Source organism: Eptatretus burgeri, chromosome 14 (assembly GCF_056783735.1).
Source record: "Eptatretus burgeri isolate ZD-2024b chromosome 14, Ebu_testis_v1, whole genome shotgun sequence".
In the NCBI taxonomy this organism is placed as follows: Eukaryota; Metazoa; Chordata; class Myxini; order Myxiniformes; family Myxinidae; genus Eptatretus; species Eptatretus burgeri.
Window position 1 is genome coordinate 67,847,885 of NC_140974.1, and position 21,651 is coordinate 67,869,535.

Sequence of the window (21,651 nt, forward strand, 5' to 3'; positions counted from 1 at the left end):
GAGGTATAGACAAAAGTTACACAGATCAAGGGAATGAATCATTACTTTGTTACGTTCTCAGAGTTGATAAAGAGCAACATGACATTCTGACTGGCACTGCTCCTCGGCAGCTTTTCATTAAGCTCTACACAAAAGCCATACATTTCCTTCATTAAATTTGTGAACTGAATGAGAAATATCAAAAGTTATATTTAATCATGTACTTATGGATATACTTGAGTCTTCCTGGAACTTATGCAACATTTCCAGGTTGTTACAAAGTTTTAAGAACTCCACTGGTAAGAACTCCCCTTCTCCTCCTTGAGGGCTAGCCTGCATGAAGGCCACGAAGGACATGGGGCTGGATTCTCCTCCAATTAATCCCTTTCATAAAGTTCCAAGTTCCAATTATCACCACTTTAGAAGTGATAAAGTTACGGAAATTCCTCTGGGCCCGTCAGAAATCATCAGTCTCGTTAAGGACCGGATCATGCAAAAATGGCAAGTCCAGTGGGACAGCGGCACGAAGGCAAGATTTTGTCACAAGATGCACCCGGATGTGATGCCTCCAGTGAAGCTTCCCCGGCTTGCACAAAGAGAACAGGTGGCTTTAAGTAGGGTGAGAATCGGACACTGTCGTCTACATTGTTCCCTCCATAGAATAGGATGTCATTCTACAGGGCATTGTAGGATTTGGTGCACCTACTTCTTGTAAAATGTCCACTTCATGAGGAAGGCAGACAGTGTCTTATGTGGAATATTCGAGTGGAGATCAAAGTATAAAACCTGCCGGAAATCTTACGCATACTGAACCAGAAGAACCCTCGACTCTATGCTGAGAGCCATGCTGAGATTTTTTAAGAGATCGTGGGAGAGCCCTATAAAAAATTGGTGAAACCTAATAGCTTATTTATTATAGCGTCCAAGTTTGGATACGTGGTGTACATCGAGCCTTGTGGCTCTGAAAGCACCAACTACAAAATAAGAACAAGAAGAGGTTTTGGTGACAAGACTCTGTGCACGACATTGGTGTTCTTTGAAGAGCTGCAGTACAAATAGTCAAAAAATGACGTCACTGCTCTGTTTTCAAAACATGTCTCGCGTGTGAAAGAGTGAACACTTTGAAGAGGCTTGATTATAATTGGCTGCCAGAAAACGAGCACTTCCATTTGGAGGAACTCCTCATCATCCCAACTTCAAGTGTGGGGAACATCGTAACGGAGTGTACGGCTACAGGCAAGACTAACCCTGTCTATTGTCGATAGGGTAAACCAGATATATCAGACCATTGAAAACGATTTCAAGATGGAAACTGACCATCATGCCACCGATTGTTGGACAGAACAGATGTGATTTTGTGAGAACACCACCTTCATCTTCCAAAAAACTGGGATGTGGAGATGTTGGAGAAAAGCAAAAAAAATCTGTGCAAATTTTGAGGGAATCAGAGTTCCTCATCTGTCATGCTAGTGAAGAGCAACGGGCAGAAAGAACGTGTCGTAGGGTATCTTCTAATGGACACACAGGCTCTTCATATAAATGTCCACACCATCATTAAGGCAAAAGAGGCCCCACAAGCTGATTTGATGGCCTGACACAAATGCTAATTATGTGGATCAAGAGTCCAATGATTTTTCATTTGATATTTGTTTGTCACCGATGTGTGGATTTATCATGATGATGGAAGGTTCTCTGCTTCGGTAAAACTCCTTCCCCCCCCCCCCACCTCCCTCTCATTTATCACCCAATTCATACATGTTGTGACATCGAGAATCTTAGACCACAAAGTGTGTTTTGTTTGATCTACAGGGAGATCTTTCATTCACTCTTGTTGTTTCTGTTTGCCTCACAGCTCACGTTCTTTTGTGATAACACCGAATTTGTGATCTTTCAAGACGATCATAAGATGGCGAGCTTCTGCCACCGCCTTCCACCGTACAAGATAAGCTTTCTGGAAATAAATGAAGGAGTGAAAATCCTCGCCTTGGCACTGCTACCGGGCTACAGCCCATCGACATGAGTGGTTCATCTCCTTGCTTTACAGCTAAACATTTTGGATTATCTTTTTCCTTTCTCTTTTCTTTACTTTGGTAGTTGTTTTATGGAAACTTGTTTCATTTGCAAAAATAGATAAATTGTCAGTGGTGGGTGTGGGGTCTTTAAGGTAACAGGACATGTCTCCATTATCCCAGGTTCCATGATGTAGATGCATTTTAATGAAATTTTGGGGAAAGAGGTACATCCATACACCATATGTATGTGTGTATATATATATATATATATATATATATATATATATATATATATATATATATATATATATATATATATATATATATATATATATATATATATATTTCACTCACACAGGAATTTTTATTTTGTAAGCTACCAGCTCACAGGCTGGTCTAAGTCTCGATCCATGATGTTACGATGTGCTTCATTTGACGAACAACTTGTGTTGTGTGATGTATATTGATTGTGATAATTTCACAGCCAACATATATCACGATGATGGAGATTTGTATCTTGTTGGGGAGTGGCTCCTCATCACAGGGATAGGAGTTGCACAATGAGGGTATGTTGGGTTGTGCTTCGAAGAGTCTCGATTGTGATTGCAGTGACTGCTAGGGTTAAGGTGGAAATGGTATATCAGTATTTACAGCAACATGTACACGTGTATTCTTCTTACAAAGTATGGTGTGCTGGGATAATAAAATTGCAGAAAAAATAAGGATACATGAGCGACTGAATGTTGTTGTCGTTGGGCTTTCTCTTTCAGTGGGATTCCTTGTGTTTGAAAAGGGGTCTACCTGAAGCGACCTGAAGCAGGAAAGAGATTAACTTGGCCGATATCTGTTTGTTTTGTGGTCTTCTCGCACCATTGAGAAAATGAAGCCATTGGAAACTTTGAACTTGTATTTTATCCAAGGAGTTTGTTTGAAGGAGATTCACTGTGCCCCTACCTTGAGAGTGAAGTCACTCGGCTGCTTCAAAAAGTGTCACGGAACACCTTCCGAAGAATGTCAAGCAACCAGTGTAAAGTGACAAATAAGCAGATGATGACTGAAGTACTGGTTCTATCACCACATCACTTGACTCTTTGGGAATAGGGATGGGTGATGATTGCAGGGAAGATTTTAAATTGCTGATCTATGATCAGAGCCAACCAGTTCCTCGTGTCATAACAGAGCATCCACCTGAAACTCCATTACAATAGGTTATTCAAACAAAATAGGTGCATTGTATTATTCCCCACTTTGCAGAATCCTTTCCAAAACTTTTAAATACATCAAAAAAAAAATTTGCAAGTCAAATAAGTCTTATTTATTCCACATTTGAAATGACAAGGGCAATCTTCAAATCTAATTAGGTCTTTCTGCAGTTGAAAACCAGATGTCTCAGAATAATTTATGTGAGCACACACAAATTTCCTCATTTTGTTACTCAACATAGATGTTCCTTTCATTGAGGATGTTACGATGCAAGCAAATTTGCAGAACGTTATGTCTGAATGTATCTATATATATATATATATATATATATATATATATATATATATATATATATATATATATATATATATATATATATATATATATATATATATATATATATATATATATATATATATATATACCTCTCTATACCTCTCTATACCTCTCTATACCTCTCCCTCTGTTTGTATCAGTCTCTCACCCTCTCTCTCTCTCTCTCTCTCTCTCTCCCTCTCCCTCTCTCTCTCTGTTTGTATCAGTCTCTCACCTGATACACATGATGGTTCTTGAGGGAGTGGAAATTTCGTTTTCCTTTTGACCACTTGAGACTGTTTCTGTGCACCTCGGCCTACAATCGGCTTTGATCTTAATAACACCTTTTAATTATGGGTCAAATAACTGACTAACTATAGTCAACTAAATAGCTATTTAAGCATCATTAGACATTTCAATTATTTGTGGTGCCTTGAAAGAAACTCAAAACATTAATCTCTCGTTTTCCCCTTTGTGTTTTGTGTATCTGTACATTTCTGTATGGTTATAGATAAGCTTTAGATTTAAAAACATGTCACAGCTAAACATTTATATTATTAGCTCTCATTGGACTTATTAATTACCCCCTTATTACTTATTATTAACTGCCCCCCCTTCAAAATGGGGTCTTTTGGATTGGGGCTTGTCCATCCATCCACATCCATATGTTGGATTTGTATGGATCGATTTTGTTTAAACTTGTCTCAAAGATAATGCATGGTGGTATACATAAGCACGTCGTTATGTTTTGCGATTCGATCAAAGATAGCCGACTGGCAGCCATTTTAGTTGTAAAAAACAACATGATGTTGAACACGTCCTCAACCATTTATCGGACAGCTATATACCAATCTTGTTCAAACTTGGCACACATCTATCTATAATTCCAGCAATGTGTGTGCGTGCATGCGTGCGTGTGTGTCTGTCTGTCTGTGACTGCTGTTTCTCGACAACCACTGGTCCGATCTAATTGAAACTTGCCAGCTATATTGCTGGGGACCTGAGTATGTGCCTTTTCAAGGTTTGATATTAATCGGACAATTGGTTCCCAAGTTATGGCGATTTATTTACCAACCAATGACAGGACATATTGCTGCGTAGGCGTGGCTGATGTGCCATTTAGTTACCAATCACAGGACACGTTGCTGCGTAGGCGTGGCCATTGGGGAAGAGATCCTCAGCCGCATTCCCCATTACGGGTTACAACGTTCGGACTTCCGGATAGTGATGACTTGTTGTATTCTAATAATTTCTCTATTTCTTATGCGCATTTATAGATAAACATAATGCCCCATTTCCAGTCGTCGTTTACGAGAGCGAAGGAATGGCCTGTGTGTTTGTTTGAAAGTTTTTTTTGGGGGGGGGAGTTGTTTTTTTTGGTTTGCACATACGGCCACGCACGTACGGTCACGCGAGAGCGAAGGAACAGCCTGTGTGCTTGTTGTTTCTGGCACGCGGTTTGAAGGCTTATTATTATTATTATTTTTGCACGTACGGCCACGTATGTACAGGCACGCAAGAGCGAAGGAACGGCCTGTGTGCTTGTTGTTTCTGGCACGCGGTTTGAAGGTTTATTATTATTATTATTATTATTATTTTTTTGCACGTACAGCCACGTATGTACAGGCACGTACTAGTATATCGAATTATGGCTTACATAAGCACCTCAGCTTTTTTCGAAAACACATCCAAGATGGCCGACTCACAGCCATTTTGTTTGTAAAAAAAAACCTGTTGTTGAACTCGTGCTCAACCAATTTTCGGACATGCATATACCGATCTTGTGAAAACTTGGCACACATACAACGAATGATGGCTCACATAAGCACCTCATTTTTTTTTGAGAACAGATCCAAGATGGCCGACTGACGCCATTTTGTTACTTTAATGTGTCCCCAACCATTTCTCAGACATGTATGGTCTGATTTTGTTCAAACTTGGCACAAGCGCAGTACATGATGGCATACATGTGCAACTCACTTTATTTTGTGATCTCATAAAAAATAGCTGACTCCTAAACTGACGGTCATTTTCGTTGAAAGAAAAGCCCGGTATTGAACACATCCTCAACCATTTATCTGCCATAGATCCTCAACCAGAGATCGTGCTTTCCGTAAATCGAGTTAATGGCGGGAAGAGTTAAATATTCCACGATTTCAATGAGGAAATGAATAAATATGTAATGATGTGGTAATTTGCCCTTTTGCTTTGAAGAACGGGCATAAAGGGGGAGGAAGGTGTTATGTGTGGTTGAGGAAGTTTGAAGATGGATTTCAATCTTATGGCTGCCATGTTGGCGCTCACTGTGATGTGAAGGCAAAGATGCCTCCGATCTGTTATATTCACAATCGCTATGCCCTCCCGATACATATTCCCTTCATTGTAAAACTACCAAAGCGACAATTAAAATAATTTTGAGCAGATTGGTGTTACGGCCTTGTGAAGATAGGCCTCAGCCATCGAGACAGAGGTTTGTTAACTTGTGCACCTCCCAAATAGCTATGTGACAATCTCTCAGGCAGAGATTAAACCCGTGTCGTTCAAAATTTGTTCGATGTCATTATTTACTCTTGACCCTTAGATGCAGGGCATGGGTCTGTAGTATTGGGAGTTGTATGAATATTAATGAATGCATGATGAACCAGAACTGACAAGGCAGAATCGAGAGTGACGTCAGAGAGCTGTGGAGTAAGGGCAGTAGGAGACGCCATTGAAAACGGTTGAGCTGAAGAACCCACGTGTGGGCTCACTTTGGTATACAACAAAGTCTCGGTGACCTGGCAAGGTTGTTGTTGTTGTTTCTATCTTGTAACTATGTTATGAGATAATTATTAACCTCCGCCATCTTCGAAGATGGACGGAGGTTACTGTTTTCACCCCTGTCTGTTTGTTTGTTTGTGAACAGTATTACGGAAAAACTCCTGGACGGATTTCGACAAAACTTGGTGGGGGGATTAGGTATGGTCCAAGGATCATGCCATTAGATTTTGGACTTGGTCCAAAGTCCAATATGGCCGCTATGGCGGGCATTTTGAAAAAATATTTGAATTTTTGTTTTTGCATTTCTACATATTTTAAGTGATTTCCAACCCCCCAAAAAAACAAATTTTGCAACTTTTTTTTCAAAAAAATTTCGATTTTATTTTAAAAATATTTGAATTTTTTTTTGCATTTCTCCATGTTTTAAGTGATTTCCAAGCCCAAAAAAATTTGTTAGAGAAAAAAACCCAGAAATTTTGCAACTTTTTTTCAAAAAAATTTAGATTTTATTTTGTTGGCATTTCTGCATGCGTGTCGATCTTGTTTAGTTTATTCAATCGTGGTTCAGGAGAGTCTGATCCGTTTTGACCTACAATGAATGGGATATCAGGTTCACTTAAGTGACCCAGCAGTATTGGCAGCGGAGGTTTTGCACTCTACCGAGTGCTCCCCCTCTAGTTTTATTTGCATAAGGCTACTTATATACACATACAACTTAGTTACAAATAACTCGGTGACTTAAATATGAAAAAAATATATATTCATTCAGGTTCGAGGGAAATCTTTAATTCAGAACAACCCATCCTGTCCAATCCTCGGAGGCCAGAAGACCCGGCAAGGTTGTTGTTGTGCGATTATAATTTTTGTTTAATTTTCTTCTTTGCATGAACTTCTTTGTATGCTCCTATAACTAATTCTGTGGCATAAATATAAAAAATATTTCATTCAGGTTCAATAAAGGGAAAAGCTTCTTACCATTACTCTTCCTTTCCCTCCTTAGGTTTCCCTAATTACCTCATTAGCACAACAATAGGTCCTGATAACGAATTCCAAACTTGGAGGGTGGGAGGAATGGAATGGAATGATTATTGACATCATTCCATTCCACTGCCATCTATACTGTAAATGTTCCTGTATTTAATTTCCTCATGTGACCTTTTCCTGTTCGAATCGACTTCTCTTTGGTTTTAACATCTTTGAGATTTGATTACTGCTTCGATTCCTTTGATAAAAGTAAACATATTCTCATATTCTCATGATTTTTACGAGTTTCACGAGCTTTGCAAGTTTATGGGTCTTGCTGTTCGTCTTATGGGTTTACCAGACCCAACACCTGGAAAGGTGTGAAGTTTTGACAAAAGTTGTGCCTGACGCTTTAACATTTTTGAAACCCTGATCCAAGTATTTTGATTATTTTATGCCTTCCTTGTGTGGATAATTGAGTTTTACCTTTCTTAATTTCTTTGTTTGTAAGTTATGGGATTTCTTTTGAATATCTTTATTCCTTATAGCACCTGCAACATTTCCCATGGCAGAAGCGGTTGAGGTTATTAGATCGTTATGTTAGAATTGTTGAACCTCAAACCCATGAGAGTATCCACTATCTCATCTCCACTTCTCCAACACCTGTATTTCTTTTTGGTTTATCGTAGTTTCTAACATAATAAATACAGTGCCGTTTGAAGGTCTACACGCCCCTTTCAAAATTTTCACCTTTTGTTGCCTTATAGCCTGAGATTAAATTGCATTAAATCAGACTTTTTCCAACTTTATTTACACAACGTAACCCACAACTTCCAAGTGAAAAGCAAATTCTACAAATTTCCGAAAATTATTTGAAAAAAAACAATACTAGAATATCTTTTTTGGATAAGTGTGCGCACCCCTTATCTATCTATAATTCCAGCAGTGTGTGTGTCTGTGACCGCTGTTTCTCAGCAACCACTGGTCCGATCTAATTGAAACTTGCCAGGTATATTGCTGGGGACCTGACGATGTGTCTTTTCAAGGTTTGATATTAATCGGACAAGTGGTTCCCAAGTTATGGCCATTTATTTACCAACCAATGACAAGAAATGTTGCTGCGTAGGCGTGGCTGTGTAGGCTGGTGCGCGGCTGGCCGATGACGTCATGGGCCGCGCCGGTTACGATGGGGAAAGGGTGCTATAGTTCCCGTGGCGTAGGAGTGGCAATGGTCAATGGCAGCGAATATCATGGCAAGCAAAGACGGAGGTAAACTTGATTTTAATTTGGATTTTAATTGACTCTGTGTGTGGAAGTGTGGTTGTCACGAGAACGCGAGAGCGAAGGAACGGCCTGTGTGGTTGTCGTTTCTGGCTCGCAGTTTGAAAGTTTTTTTTGGGGGGGTGGGGGGAGGTTGCACGTACGGGCACGCGAGAGCGAAGGAACGGCCTGTGTGGCTGTTTCTGGCTCGCGGTTTGAAAGTTTTTATTTTTTTTATTTTTTATTTTTTGCACGTATGGCCACGCACATACGGGCACGTACTAGTAATATTAATTGTAAATGAGCTCAGGTGTAACCTTCAAAATCACATAGCAAGTTAATTGGCCTCCACTAATGTTAAATTGTAGTGATTTTGATATTTACCTCTGCCACCGAAGCTGAAGGAGTTTATGTTTTCACCCCTCTCTGTCTGTTTGTTTTCCTGTGTGTTACTTGGCAATTTTTTTTTTGACAAGTATGCTGATTGCCTCCATTTGTGTGTTTGTGTGAGTGTGTTTGTTTGTTTGTTTGTCTGTCCACTCACCTCCAGCCCAAACCGCTCAACCAAATGTACTCAAATTTTCAGAGATTAATGTCACCGACCCTGCGACAGTCCCACTTTAAAGTTTCGTAAAATTCGGTCACCTAAAACGTCTACATAGGCCAATTAGGCCAAAGGCCAATTTCAGCCAAATTTTCTAAAACCCTAAAATTTCATCTGATTGACTTGAAATTTGAATAGGATTTGCATATCAGGTCAGTGAATTCAACCACCTCTTACTTTTGAAGTTATCATAGGTCAAAAGGTCAAAAAGAATATGTCGGTCGAATTTTTAAATTGTTTCTAAAATTGTCAATTTTCATCCGATTGACTTGAAATTTGAAGATCAATTGCATAACCGGTCGAATAATTCAACCCCCTACTAATTTTGAGATCAATAGAGGCCAAAACGCTAAATTGAGTCAAATTTTCTAAAATCCTCAATTTTCATCTGATTGACTTGAAATTTGAAGATAATTTTTATTTCAGGGCATTGAATTCAAACACCTATTAATTTTGAGGTAAACATAAGCCAAAAGGTCAACATCGTCCAGATTTATAAAATCCTTAATTTTAATCGAATTAACTTGAAATTTGAAAAGCATATGCATATCAGGTCACTGAATTTAACCAAATTCTATTTTTTTATGTAAACATAGGCCAATAGGCCAATTTGAGGCAAATTTTCTAAAATCCTCAATTTTCATCTGATTGACTTGAAATTTGAAGATAATTTTTATTTCAGGGCATTAAATTCAAACACCTATTGCTTTTGAGGTAAACATAAGCCAAAAGGTCAACAACGTCCAGATTTCTAAAATCCTCAATTTTAATCGAATTAACTTGAAATTTGAAAAGCATTTGCATATCAGGTCACTGAATTTAACCACCTACTTTTTTTTCGGTAAACATAGGCCAATAGGCCAATTTGAGCCAAATTTTCTAAAATCCTCAATTTTCATCCGATTGACTTGAAATTTGAAGAGCATTTTCATTTCAGGTCGTTGAATTCAAACACTTATTAATTTTGAGGTAAACATAGGCTGAAAGGTCAAAATATGCCAAAAGGCCAATTTGGGCCAAATTTTCGAACTCCTCAATTCTCATCCAATTAAGTTGAAATTTGAAAAGGATTTACACACCAGGTCGCTGAATTCAACCACCTATTATTTATGTGGTTACCATAGGCGAACAGGTCAACGGAGACAATAAGGTCAATATCGGCCGAATTTCTAAAATCTTCAATTGCAGTCCAATTAACTTGAAATTTGAAGAGCATTTACATATCAGGTTGCTGAATTAAACCACCTATTAATTTTGATGTAAACATAGGCCAAAAGGTCAAAATTTGCCAAAAGGCCAATTTTGGCCAAATTTTCTAAATCCTCAATTCCCATCCAATTAAGTTGAAATTTGAAAAAGATTTACATATCAGGTCGCTGAATTCAACCACCAATTATTTTTGTGATTTCCATAGACGAAAAGGTCAACATAGACAATAAGATCAATATCGGCCAAATTTCTAAAATCCTCAGCATATCAGGTTGCTGAATTAAACCACCTATTAATTTTGATGTCAAAATATGCCAAAAGGCCAATATCAGCCGAATTTCTAAAATCCTCAATTTTAATCCAATTAACTTGAAATTTGAAGAGCATTTTCATTTCAGGTTGCTGAATTCAACCACCTATTGATTTTGAGGTAAACATTGGACAAAAGGCCAATTTGTGCAAAATTTTCTAAAATCCTCAATTTTCATCCGATTGACTTGAAATTTGAAGAGCATTTTTATGTCTGGTCGCTAAATTCAACTACCAATTAATTTTAAGTTCAAAGGTCAACACAGGCCTAATTTCAAGAATTGATAGATCAGGCAAAAAACTAAATATATCACTGTAAATCAAAAAGTTGTGGATGAGTAATGACAAAACAAGGTGGGTAAGTTGAATAGATGACAAGAACAAGTGGATTGGATTTTAGTTCGGATCCAGCCCATCAATGGGATACAAAACGTCAACTGTTTCACGTGGCAGAGGAATGCGCTTTACCGAGTGCCATTCTACTTTGTGCTGTTTTACCAAGTTGTCACTCGAGTGATTTTCTTTTTTTCATTTGTTTGTTTGTCTATCCACTTTCCTGCAGCTGAAAACACTCAACCGATCGTTGTGAAATTTTCAGAGAATAATGTCACCGACCCTGCAACGGTCCAGCATTGAAGTTTCATAAAATTCAGTCAACTGAAAATGTCGACAAAGGCGAAAAGTCAATTTCAGCAAAATTTTCAAAAATCCTCAAATTTCATCGGATTGACTTGAGATTTGAACAGGATTTGCATATCAGGTCAATGAATTCATCCACTTCTTACTTTTGAGGTTATTCTTGGACAAAAGGTCAACATAGGCCATTAGGCCAACCAGAAATAGGCCAAATTTGTTAATTGTTTCTAAAATCCTCAACTTTCATCCGATTGACTTCAAATTTGAAGACCATTTGAATTTGATGTCAATGAACTGAAGCACCTTTGAATTTTGAGGTCAACATAGACCAAAAATGTCAACATAGGTCAAATTTCTAAAATCCTCAATTTTAATCCAATTAACTTTAATTTTGAAGAGCATTCGCATATCAGGTCACTGAATTCAACCATCTGCTAGATTTTAGGTAAACAAAGGCCGAAAGGTCGATATAGGCCAATTTGATTCAAATTTTCTAAAATCCTCATCCGATTGACCTGAAATTTGAAGAGCATTTTCATTTGAGGTCGTTGAATTCAAACATATTAATTTTGAGGTAAACATAGGCTGAAAGGTGAAAATATGCCAAAAGGCCAATTTGGTCCAAATTTTCTAACTCCTCAATTCTCATCCAATTAAGTTGAAATTTGAAAAGGATTTACATACCAGATCGCTGAATTCTCCCACCTATTATTTATGTGGTTACCAGAGGCGAACAGGTCAACGTAGACAATAAGGTCAATATCGGCCGAATTTCTAAAATCTTCAATTGTAATCCAATGAACTTGAAATTTGAAGAGCATTTGCATATCAGGTTGCTGAATTAAACCACCTATTAATTTTGAGGTTGACATAGGCCAAAAGGTCAAAATATGCCAAAAGGCCAATTTGGGCCAAATTTTCTCAATCCTCAATTCTCATCCAATTAAGTTGAAATTTGAAAAAGATTTACATATCAGTTCGCTGAATTCAACCACCTATTATTTTTGTGATTACCATAGACAAAAAGGTCAACGTAGACAATAAGGTCAATATTGGCCGAATTTCTAAAATCCTCAAATTTAATCCAATTAACTTGAAATTTGAAGAGCATTTGCATATCAGTTTGCTGAATTAAACCACCTATTAATTTTGATGTAAACATAGGCCAAAAGCTCAAAATATGCCAAAAGGCCAATTTGGGCCAAATTTTCTAAATCCTCAATTGTCATCCAATTCAGTTGAAATTTGAAAAGGATTTACATATCAGGTCACTGAATTCAACCACCTATTAATTTTGTGGTTCCCATCGGCGAAAAGGTCAACTTCGACAATAAGATAAATTTCGACCGAATTTCTAAAATCATCAATTTTAATCCAATTAACTTGAAATTTGAAGAGCATTTTCATTTCAGGTTGCTGAATTCAACCACCGATTGATTTTTAGGTAAACATGGGCCAAAAGGTCAAAATATGCCAAAAGGCCAATTTGGGCCAAATTTTCTAATTCCTCAATTCTCATCCAATAACTTGAAATTTGAAAAAGATTTACATATCAGTTCGCTGAAATCAACCACCTATTATTTTTGTGATTACCATAGAAGAAAAGGTCAACATAGACAATAAGGTCAATATCGGCCAAATTTCTAAAATCCTCAGCATATCAGGTTGTTGAATTAAACCACCTATTAATTTTGATGTAAACATAGGCCAAAAGGTCAAAATATGCCAAAAGGACAATTTGGGCCAAATTTTCTAAATCCTCAATTCTCATCCAATTTAGTTGAAATTTGAAAAAGATTTACATATCAGGTCGCTGAATTCAACCACCTATTATTTTTGTGATTTCCATAGACAAAAAGTTCAACGTAGACAATAAGGTCAATATCGGCCGAATTTCTAAAATCCTCAAATTTAATCCAATTAACTTGAAATTTGAAGAGCATTTGCATATCAGTTTGCTGAATTAATCCACCTATTAATTTTGAGGTAAACATAGGCTGAAAGGTCAAAATATGCCAAAGGGCCAATTTGGGCCAAATTTTCTAACTCCTCAATTCTCATCCAATTAAGTTGAAATTTGATAAGGATTTACATACCAGGTCGCTGAATTCAACCACCTATTATTAATGTGGTTACCATAGGCGAACAGGTCAACGGAGACAATAAGGTCAATATCAGCCGAATTTCTAAAATCCTCAAATTTAATCCAATTAACTTGAAATTTGAAGAGCATTTGCATTTCAGTTTGCTGAATTAAACCACCTATTAATTTTGAGGTAAACATAGGCTGAGAGGTCAAAATATGCCAAAGGGCCAATTTTGGCCAAATTTTCTAAATCCTCAATTCCCATCCAATTAAGTTGAAATTTGAAAAAGATTTACATATCAGGTCGCTGAATTCAACCACCAATTATTTTTGTGATTTCCATAGACGAAAAGGTCAACATAGACAATAAGATCAATATCGGCCAAATTTCTAAAATCCTCAGCATATCAGGTTGCTGAATTAAACCACCTATTAATTTTGATGTCAAAATATGCCAAAAGGCCAATATCAGCCGAATTTCTAAAATCCTCAATTTTAATCCAATTAACTTGAAATTTGAAGAGCATTTTCATTTCAGGTTGCTGAATTCAACCACCTATTGATTTTGAGGTAAACATTGGACAAAAGGCCAATTTGTGCAAAATTTTCTAAAATCCTCAATTTTCATCCGATTGACTTGAAATTTGAAGAGCATTTTTATGTCTGGTCGCTAAATTCAACTACCAATTAATTTTAAGTTCAAAGGTCAACTCAGGCCTAATTTCAAGAATTGATAGATCAGGCAAAAAACTAAATATATCACTGTAAATCAAAAAGTTGTGGATGAGTAATGACAAAACAAGGTGGGTAAGTTGAATAGATGACAAGAACAAGTGGATTGTATTTTAGTTCGGATCCAGCCCATCAATGGGATACAAAACGTCAACTGTTTCACGTGGCAGAGGAATGCGCTTTACCGAGTGCCATTCTACTTTGTGCTGTTTTACCAAGTTGTCACTCGAGTGATTTTCTTTTTTTCATTTGTTTGTTTGTCTATCCACTTTCCTGCAGCTGAAAACACTCAACCGATCGTTGTGAAATTTTCAGAGAATAATGTCACCGACCCTGCAACGGTCCAGCATTGAAGTTTCATAAAATTCAGTCAACTGAAAATGTCGACAAAGGCGAAAAGTCAATTTCAGCAAAATTTTCAAAAATCCTCAAATTTCATCGGATTGACTTGAGATTTGAACAGGATTTGCATATCAGGTCATTGAATTCATCCACTTCTTACTTTTGAGGTTATTCTTGGACAAAAGGTCAACATAGGCCATTAGGCCAACCAGAAATAGGCCAAATTTGTTAATTGTTTCTAAAATCCTCAACTTTCATCCGATTGACTTCAAATTTGAAGACCATTTGAATTTGATGTCAATGAACTTAAGCACCTTTGAATTTTGAGGTCAACATAGACCAAAAATGTCAACATAGGTCAAATTTCTAAAATCCTCAATTTTAATCCAATTAACTTTAATTTTGAAGAGCATTCGCATATCAGGTCACTGAATTCAACCATCTGCTAGATTTTAGGTAAACAAAGGCCGAAAGGTCGATATAGGCCAATTTGATTCAAATTTTCTAAAATCCTCATCCGATTGACCTGAAATTTGAAGAGCATTTTCATTTGAGGTCGTTGAATTCAAACACATTAATTTTGAGGTAAACATAGGCTGAAAGGTGAAAATATGCCAAAAGGCCAATTTGGTCCAAATTTTCTAACTCCTCAATTCTCATCCAATTAAGTTGAAATTTGAAAAGGATTTACATACCAGATCGCTGAATTCTCCCACCTATTATTTATGTGGTTACCAGAGGCGAACAGGTCAACGTAGACAATAAGGTCAATATCGGCCGAATTTCTAAAATCTTCAATTGTAATCCAATGAACTTGAAATTTGAAGAGCATTTGCATATCAGGTTGCTGAATTAAACCACCTATTAATTTTGAGGTTGACATAGGCCAAAAGGTCAAAATATGCCAAAAGGCCAATTTGGGCCAAATTTTCTCAATCCTCAATTCTCATCCAATTAAGTTGAAATTTGAAAAAGATTTACATATCAGTTCGCTGAATTCAACCACCTATTATTTTTGTGATTACCATAGACAAAAAGGTCAACGTAGACAATAAGGTCAATATTGGCCGAATTTCTAAAATCCTCAAATTTAATCCAATTAACTTGAAATTTGAAGAGCATTTGCATATCAGTTTGCTGAATTAAACCACCTATTAATTTTGATGTAAACATAGGCCAAAAGCTCAAAATATGCCAAAAGGCCAATTTGGGCCAAATTTTCTAAATCCTCAATTGTCATCCAATTCAGTTGAAATTTGAAAAGGATTTACATATCAGGTCACTGAATTCAACCACCTATTAATTTTGTGGTTCCCATCGGCGAAAAGGTCAACTTCGACAATAAGATAAATTTCGACCGAATTTCTAAAATCATCAATTTTAATCCAATTAACTTGAAATTTGAAGAGCATTTTCATTTCAGGTTGCTGAATTCAACCACCGATTGATTTTTAGGTAAACATGGGCCAAAAGGTCAAAATATGCCAAAAGGCCAATTTGGGCCAAATTTTCTAATTCCTCAATTCTCATCCAATAACTTGAAATTTGAAAAAGATTTACATATCAGTTCGCTGAAATCAACCACCTATTATTTTTGTGATTACCATAGAAGAAAAGGTCAACATAGACAATAAGGTCAATATCGGCCAAATTTCTAAAATCCTCAGCATATCAGGTTGTTGAATTAAACCACCTATTAATTTTGATGTAAACATAGGCCAAAAGGTCAAAATATGCCAAAAGGACAATTTGGGCCAAATTTTCTAAATCCTCAATTCTCATCCAATTTAGTTGAAATTTGAAAAAGATTTACATATCAGGTCGCTGAATTCAACCACCTATTATTTTTGTGATTTCCATAGACAAAAAGTTCAACGTAGACAATAAGGTCAATATCGGCCGAATTTCTAAAATCCTCAAATTTAATCCAATTAACTTGAAATTTGAAGAGCATTTGCATATCAGTTTGCTGAATTAATCCACCTATTAATTTTGAGGTAAACATAGGCTGAAAGGTCAAAATATGCCAAAGGGCCAATTTGGGCCAAATTTTCTAACTCCTCAATTCTCATCCAATTAAGTTGAAATTTGATAAGGATTTACATACCAGGTCGCTGAATTCAACCACCTATTATTAATGTGGTTACCATAGGCGAACAGGTCAACGGAGACAATAAGGTCAATATCAGCCGAATTTCTAAAATCCTCAAATTTAATCCAATTAACTTGAAATTTGAAGAGCATTTGCATTTCAGTTTGCTGAATTAAACCACCTATTAATTTTGAGGTAAACATAGGCTGAGAGGTCAAAATATGCCAAAGGGCCAATTTTGGCCAAATTTTCTAAATCCTCAATTCCCATCCAATTAAGTTGAAATTTGAAAAAGATTTACATATCAGGTCGCTGAATTCAACCACCAATTATTTTTGTGATTTCCATAGACGAAAAGGTCAACATAGACAATAAGATCAATATCGGCCAAATTTCTAAAATCCTCAGCATATCAGGTTGCTGAATTAAACCACCTATTAATTTTGATGTCAAAATATGCCAAAAGGCCAATATCAGCCGAATTTCTAAAATCCTCAATTTTAATCCAATTAACTTGAAATTTGAAGAGCATTTTCATTTCAGGTTGCTGAATTCAACCACCTATTGATTTTGAGGTAAACATTGGACAAAAGGCCAATTTGTGCAAAATTTTCTAAAATCCTCAATTTTCATCCGATTGACTTGAAATTTGAAGAGCATTTTTATGTCTGGTCGCTAAATTCAACTACCAATTAATTTTAAGTTCAAAGGTCAACTCAGGCCTAATTTCAAGAATTGATAGATCAGGCAAAAAACTAAATATATCACTGTAAATCAAAAAGTTGTGGATGAGTAATGACAAAACAAGGTGGGTAAGTTGAATAGATGACAAGAACAAGTGGATTGTATTTTAGTTCGGATCCAGCCCATCAATGGGATACAAAACGTCAACTGTTTCACGTGGCAGAGGAATGCGCTTTACCGAGTGCCATTCTACTTTGTGCTGTTTTACCAAGTTGTCACTCGAGTGATTTTCTTTTTTCATTTGTTTGTTTGTCTATCCACTTTCCTGCAGCTGAAAACACTCAACCGATCGTTGTGAAATTTTCAGAGAATAATGTCACCGACCCTGCAACGGTCCAGCATTGAAGTTTCATAAAATTCAGTCAACTGAAAATGTCGACAAAGGCGAAAAGTCAATTTCAGCAAAATTTTCAAAAATCCTCAAATTTCATCGGATTGACTTGAGATTTGAACAGGATTTGCATATCAGGTCATTGAATTCATCCACTTCTTACTTTTGAGGTTATTCTTGGACAAAAGGTCAACATAGGCCATTAGGCCAACCAGAAATAGGCCAAATTTGTTAATTGTTTCTAAAATCCTCAACTTTCATCCGATTGACTTCAAATTTGAAGACCATTTGAATTTGATGTCAATGAACTTAAGCACCTTTGAATTTTGAGGTCAACATAGACCAAAAATGTCAACATAGGTCAAATTTCTAAAATCCTCAATTTTAATCCAATTAACTTTAATTTTGAAGAGCATTCGCATATCAGGTCACTGAATTCAACCATCTGCTAGATTTTAGGTAAACAAAGGCCGAAAGGTCGATATAGGCCAATTTGATTCAAATTTTCTAAAATCCTCATCCGATTGACCTGAAATTTGAAGAGCATTTTCATTTGAGGTCGTTGAATTCAAACACATTAATTTTGAGGTAAACATAGGCTGAAAGGTGAAAATATGCCAAAAGGCCAATTTGGTCCAAATTTTCTAACTCCTCAATTCTCATCCAATTAAGTTGAAATTTGAAAAGGATTTACATACCAGATCGCTGAATTCTCCCACCTATTATTTATGTGGTTACCAGAGGCGAACAGGTCAACGTAGACAATAAGGTCAATATCGGCCGAATTTCTAAAATCTTCAATTGTAATCCAATGAACTTGAAATTTGAAGAGCATTTGCATATCAGGTTGCTGAATTAAACCACCTATTAATTTTGAGGTTGACATAGGCCAAAAGGTCAAAATATGCCAAAAGGCCAATTTGGGCCAAATTTTCTAAATCCTCAATTCTCATCCAATTCAGTTGAAATTTGAAAAAGATTTACATATCAGTTCGCTGAATTCAACCACCTATTATTTTTGTGATTACCATAGACAAAAAGGTCAACGTAGACAATAAGGTCAATATTGGCCGAATTTCTAAAATCCTCAAATTTAATCCAATTAACTTGAAATTTGAAGAGCATTTGCATATCAGTTTGCTGAATTAAACCACCTATTAATTTTGATGTAAACATAGGCCAAAAGCTCAAAATATGCCAAAAGGCCAATTTGGGCCAAATTTTCTAAATCCTCAATTGTCATCCAATTCAGTTGAAATTTGAAAAGGATTTACATATCAGGTCACTGAATTCAACCACCTATTAATTTTGTGGTTCCCATCGGTGAAAAGGTCAACTTCGACAATAAGATAAATTTCGACCGAATTTCTAAAATCATCAATTTTAATCCAATTAACTTGAAATTTGAAGAGCATTTTCATTTCAGGTTGCTGAATTCAACCACCGATTGATTTTTAGGTAAACATGGGCCAAAAGGTCAAAATATGCCAAAAGGCCAATTTGGGCCAAATTTTCTAATTCCTCAATTCTCATCCAATAACTTGAAATTTGAAAAAGATTTACGTATCAGTTCGCTGAAATCAACCACCTATTATTTTTGTGATTACCATAGAAGAAAAGGTCAACATAGACAATAAGGTCAATATCGGCCAAATTTCTAAAATCCTCAGCATATCAGGTTGCTGAATTAAACCACCTATTAATTTTGATGTAAACATAGGCCAAAAGGTCAAAATATGCCAAAAGGACAATTTGGGCCAAATTTTCTAAATCCTCAATTCTCATCCAATTTAGTTGAAATTTGAAAAACATTTACATATCAGGTCGCTGAATTCAACCACCTATTATTTTTGTGATTTCCATAGACAAAATGTTCAACGTAGACAATAAGGTCAATATCGGCCGAATTTCTAAAATCCTCAAATTTAATCCAATTAACTTGAAATTTGAAGAGCATTTGCATATCAGTTTGCTGAATTAAACCACCTATTAATTTTGAGGGAAACATAGGCTGAAAGGTCAAAATATGCCAAAGGGCCAATTTGGGCCAAATTTTCTAACTCCTCAATTCTCATCCAATTAAGTTGAAATTTGATAAGGATTTACATACCAGGTCGCTGAATTCAACCACCTATTATTAATGTGGTTACCATAGGCGAACAGGTCAACGGAGACAATAAGGTCAATATCAGCCGAATTTCTAAAATCCTCAAATTTAATCCAATTAACTTGAAATTTGAAGAGCATTTGCATATCAGTTTGCTGAATTAAACCACCTATTAATTTTGAGGTAAACATAAGCAAAAAGGTCAACATCGTCCAGATTTCTAAAATCCTCAATTTTAATCCAATTAACTTGAAATTTGAAGAACATTTTCATTTCAGGTCGTTGAATTCAAACACCTATTAATTTTGAGGTAACATCGGCTGAAAGGTCAAAATATGCCAAAAGACCAATTTGGGCCAAATTTTCTAAATCCTCCATTCTCATCAAATTAAGTTGAAATTTGAAAAGGATTTACATATCTGGTCACTGAATTCAACTACCTATTATTTTTGTGGTTACCATAGGCGAAAAGGTCAACGTAGACAATCAGGTCAATATAGGCCGAATTTCTAAAATCCTCAATTTTAATCCAATTAACTTGAAATTTGAAGAGCATTTTCATTTCAGGTTGCTGAATTCAACCACCGATTGATTTTGAGGTAAACATGGGCCAAAAGGTCAAAATATGCCAAAAGGCCATTTTGGGTCAAATTTCTAAATCCTCAATTCTCATCCAATTAAGTTGAAATTTGAAAAAGATTTACATATCAGTTCGCTGAATTCAACCACCTATTAATTTTGTGGTTCCCATCGGCGAAAAGGTCAACTTCGACAATAAGGTAAATTTCGGCCGAATTTCTAAAATCATCAATTTTAATCCAATTAACTTTTAATCCAGAGAACCACTTCACCGCCGTCGAGTCTGGCATTTCACTCAAGCCGACTGGCAGGGTCTCCGAGCAGCCATCAAACTTACAGACTGGTCTCCTATCACTACTTTCTCAAACATCAACTCATCCTGGGAATTCTTTCAAAGAAACTTGCTCTCCCTCATGCACAGATTTATCCCCTCTCGTGTTCAGTTGTCTTACCCTTCCTCCCGCCCTTGGTTTACTGAAGCTTGTGGCGAGGCAGTTGTCCTGAAACAACTTGCCTTTGCCTCATGGAAAGCAAACCCAACTGAGGGCAATCTCAGTTCTTTCCACAAAGCTCGGAACAAGTGTGTAGCTACCCTCAGGAGAGCCAGAAAACAACATCTTTCTCATCTCAAGTCTGAACTCTCAAACCTCTCTCCCTCCTCAAAATCCTGGTGGCGTTTAATCAAATCTGTTTCTGGTGTATGTTCCCCCTCCATCCCCTCCCTTACCTCAAATGGCCGCACTGCTGATTCCACACGTGATAAAGCTGAATGTCTAAACTCGGTGTTTGCAGCTAAATCTTGTGTCCCAAACCCATCACTATCTCTACCCACTTTACCCAGTCGCACCCAACTGTCCCTGGACTCTGTATCCTTTTCTCCTGACAAGGTGGAGAGCTTGCTTTCAAACCTCGAGTCAGATTCTGCAACCGGTCCAGACGGCATCAGCCCACGTGTCCTCAAAGCCTGCTCTTCTGCTCTTGCTCACCCTCTCTCTGTTCTATTCACCCTCTCATTTTCCCAAGGTCATCTGCCATCTGCTTGGAAATCTGCTAACATCACTGCCCTGCATAAAGAAGGTGCAAAAACAGATCCCTGTAACTATAGACCAATCAGCCTTCTCCCAATCATCAGCAAGGTTATGGAATCCATCATCGCTTCAGACATGAAATCCTTCCTCTTCTCCAATGGCTTGATTTGCAATCATCAATTTGGTTTCAGACCAGGTCACTCTACCCTAGATATGCTGCTACTGCTCTCCCATCAATGGATGGAGGTCCTCAATGCCAGACAGGAAATCCGAGCCGTATCCCTGGACATATCACGTGCTTTTGACACAGTCTGGCACCCTGCCCTACTCACCAAACTCTCTTCCCATGGTATTCAAGGC

At 36.9% G+C, this 21,651-nt stretch overlaps 1 protein-coding gene across 1 annotated transcript in view; it reads left to right on the forward strand.

Moving 5' to 3' along the window:
• The window catches only part of LOC147013519 (galectin-8-like), a 55,507-nt gene extending 52,794 nt beyond the window's left edge, over positions 1 to 2,713 (forward strand). Inside the window, exon 9 of the mRNA XM_085855378.1 lies at positions 1,832 to 2,713. Coding sequence (XP_085711504.1) covers positions 1,832 to 1,999 — 168 coding nt within the window. The 3' untranslated portion in view covers positions 2,000 to 2,713. The remainder of the gene's footprint in view (positions 1 to 1,831) is intronic.
• Positions 2,714 to 21,651: the final 18,938 nt, after the last annotated feature.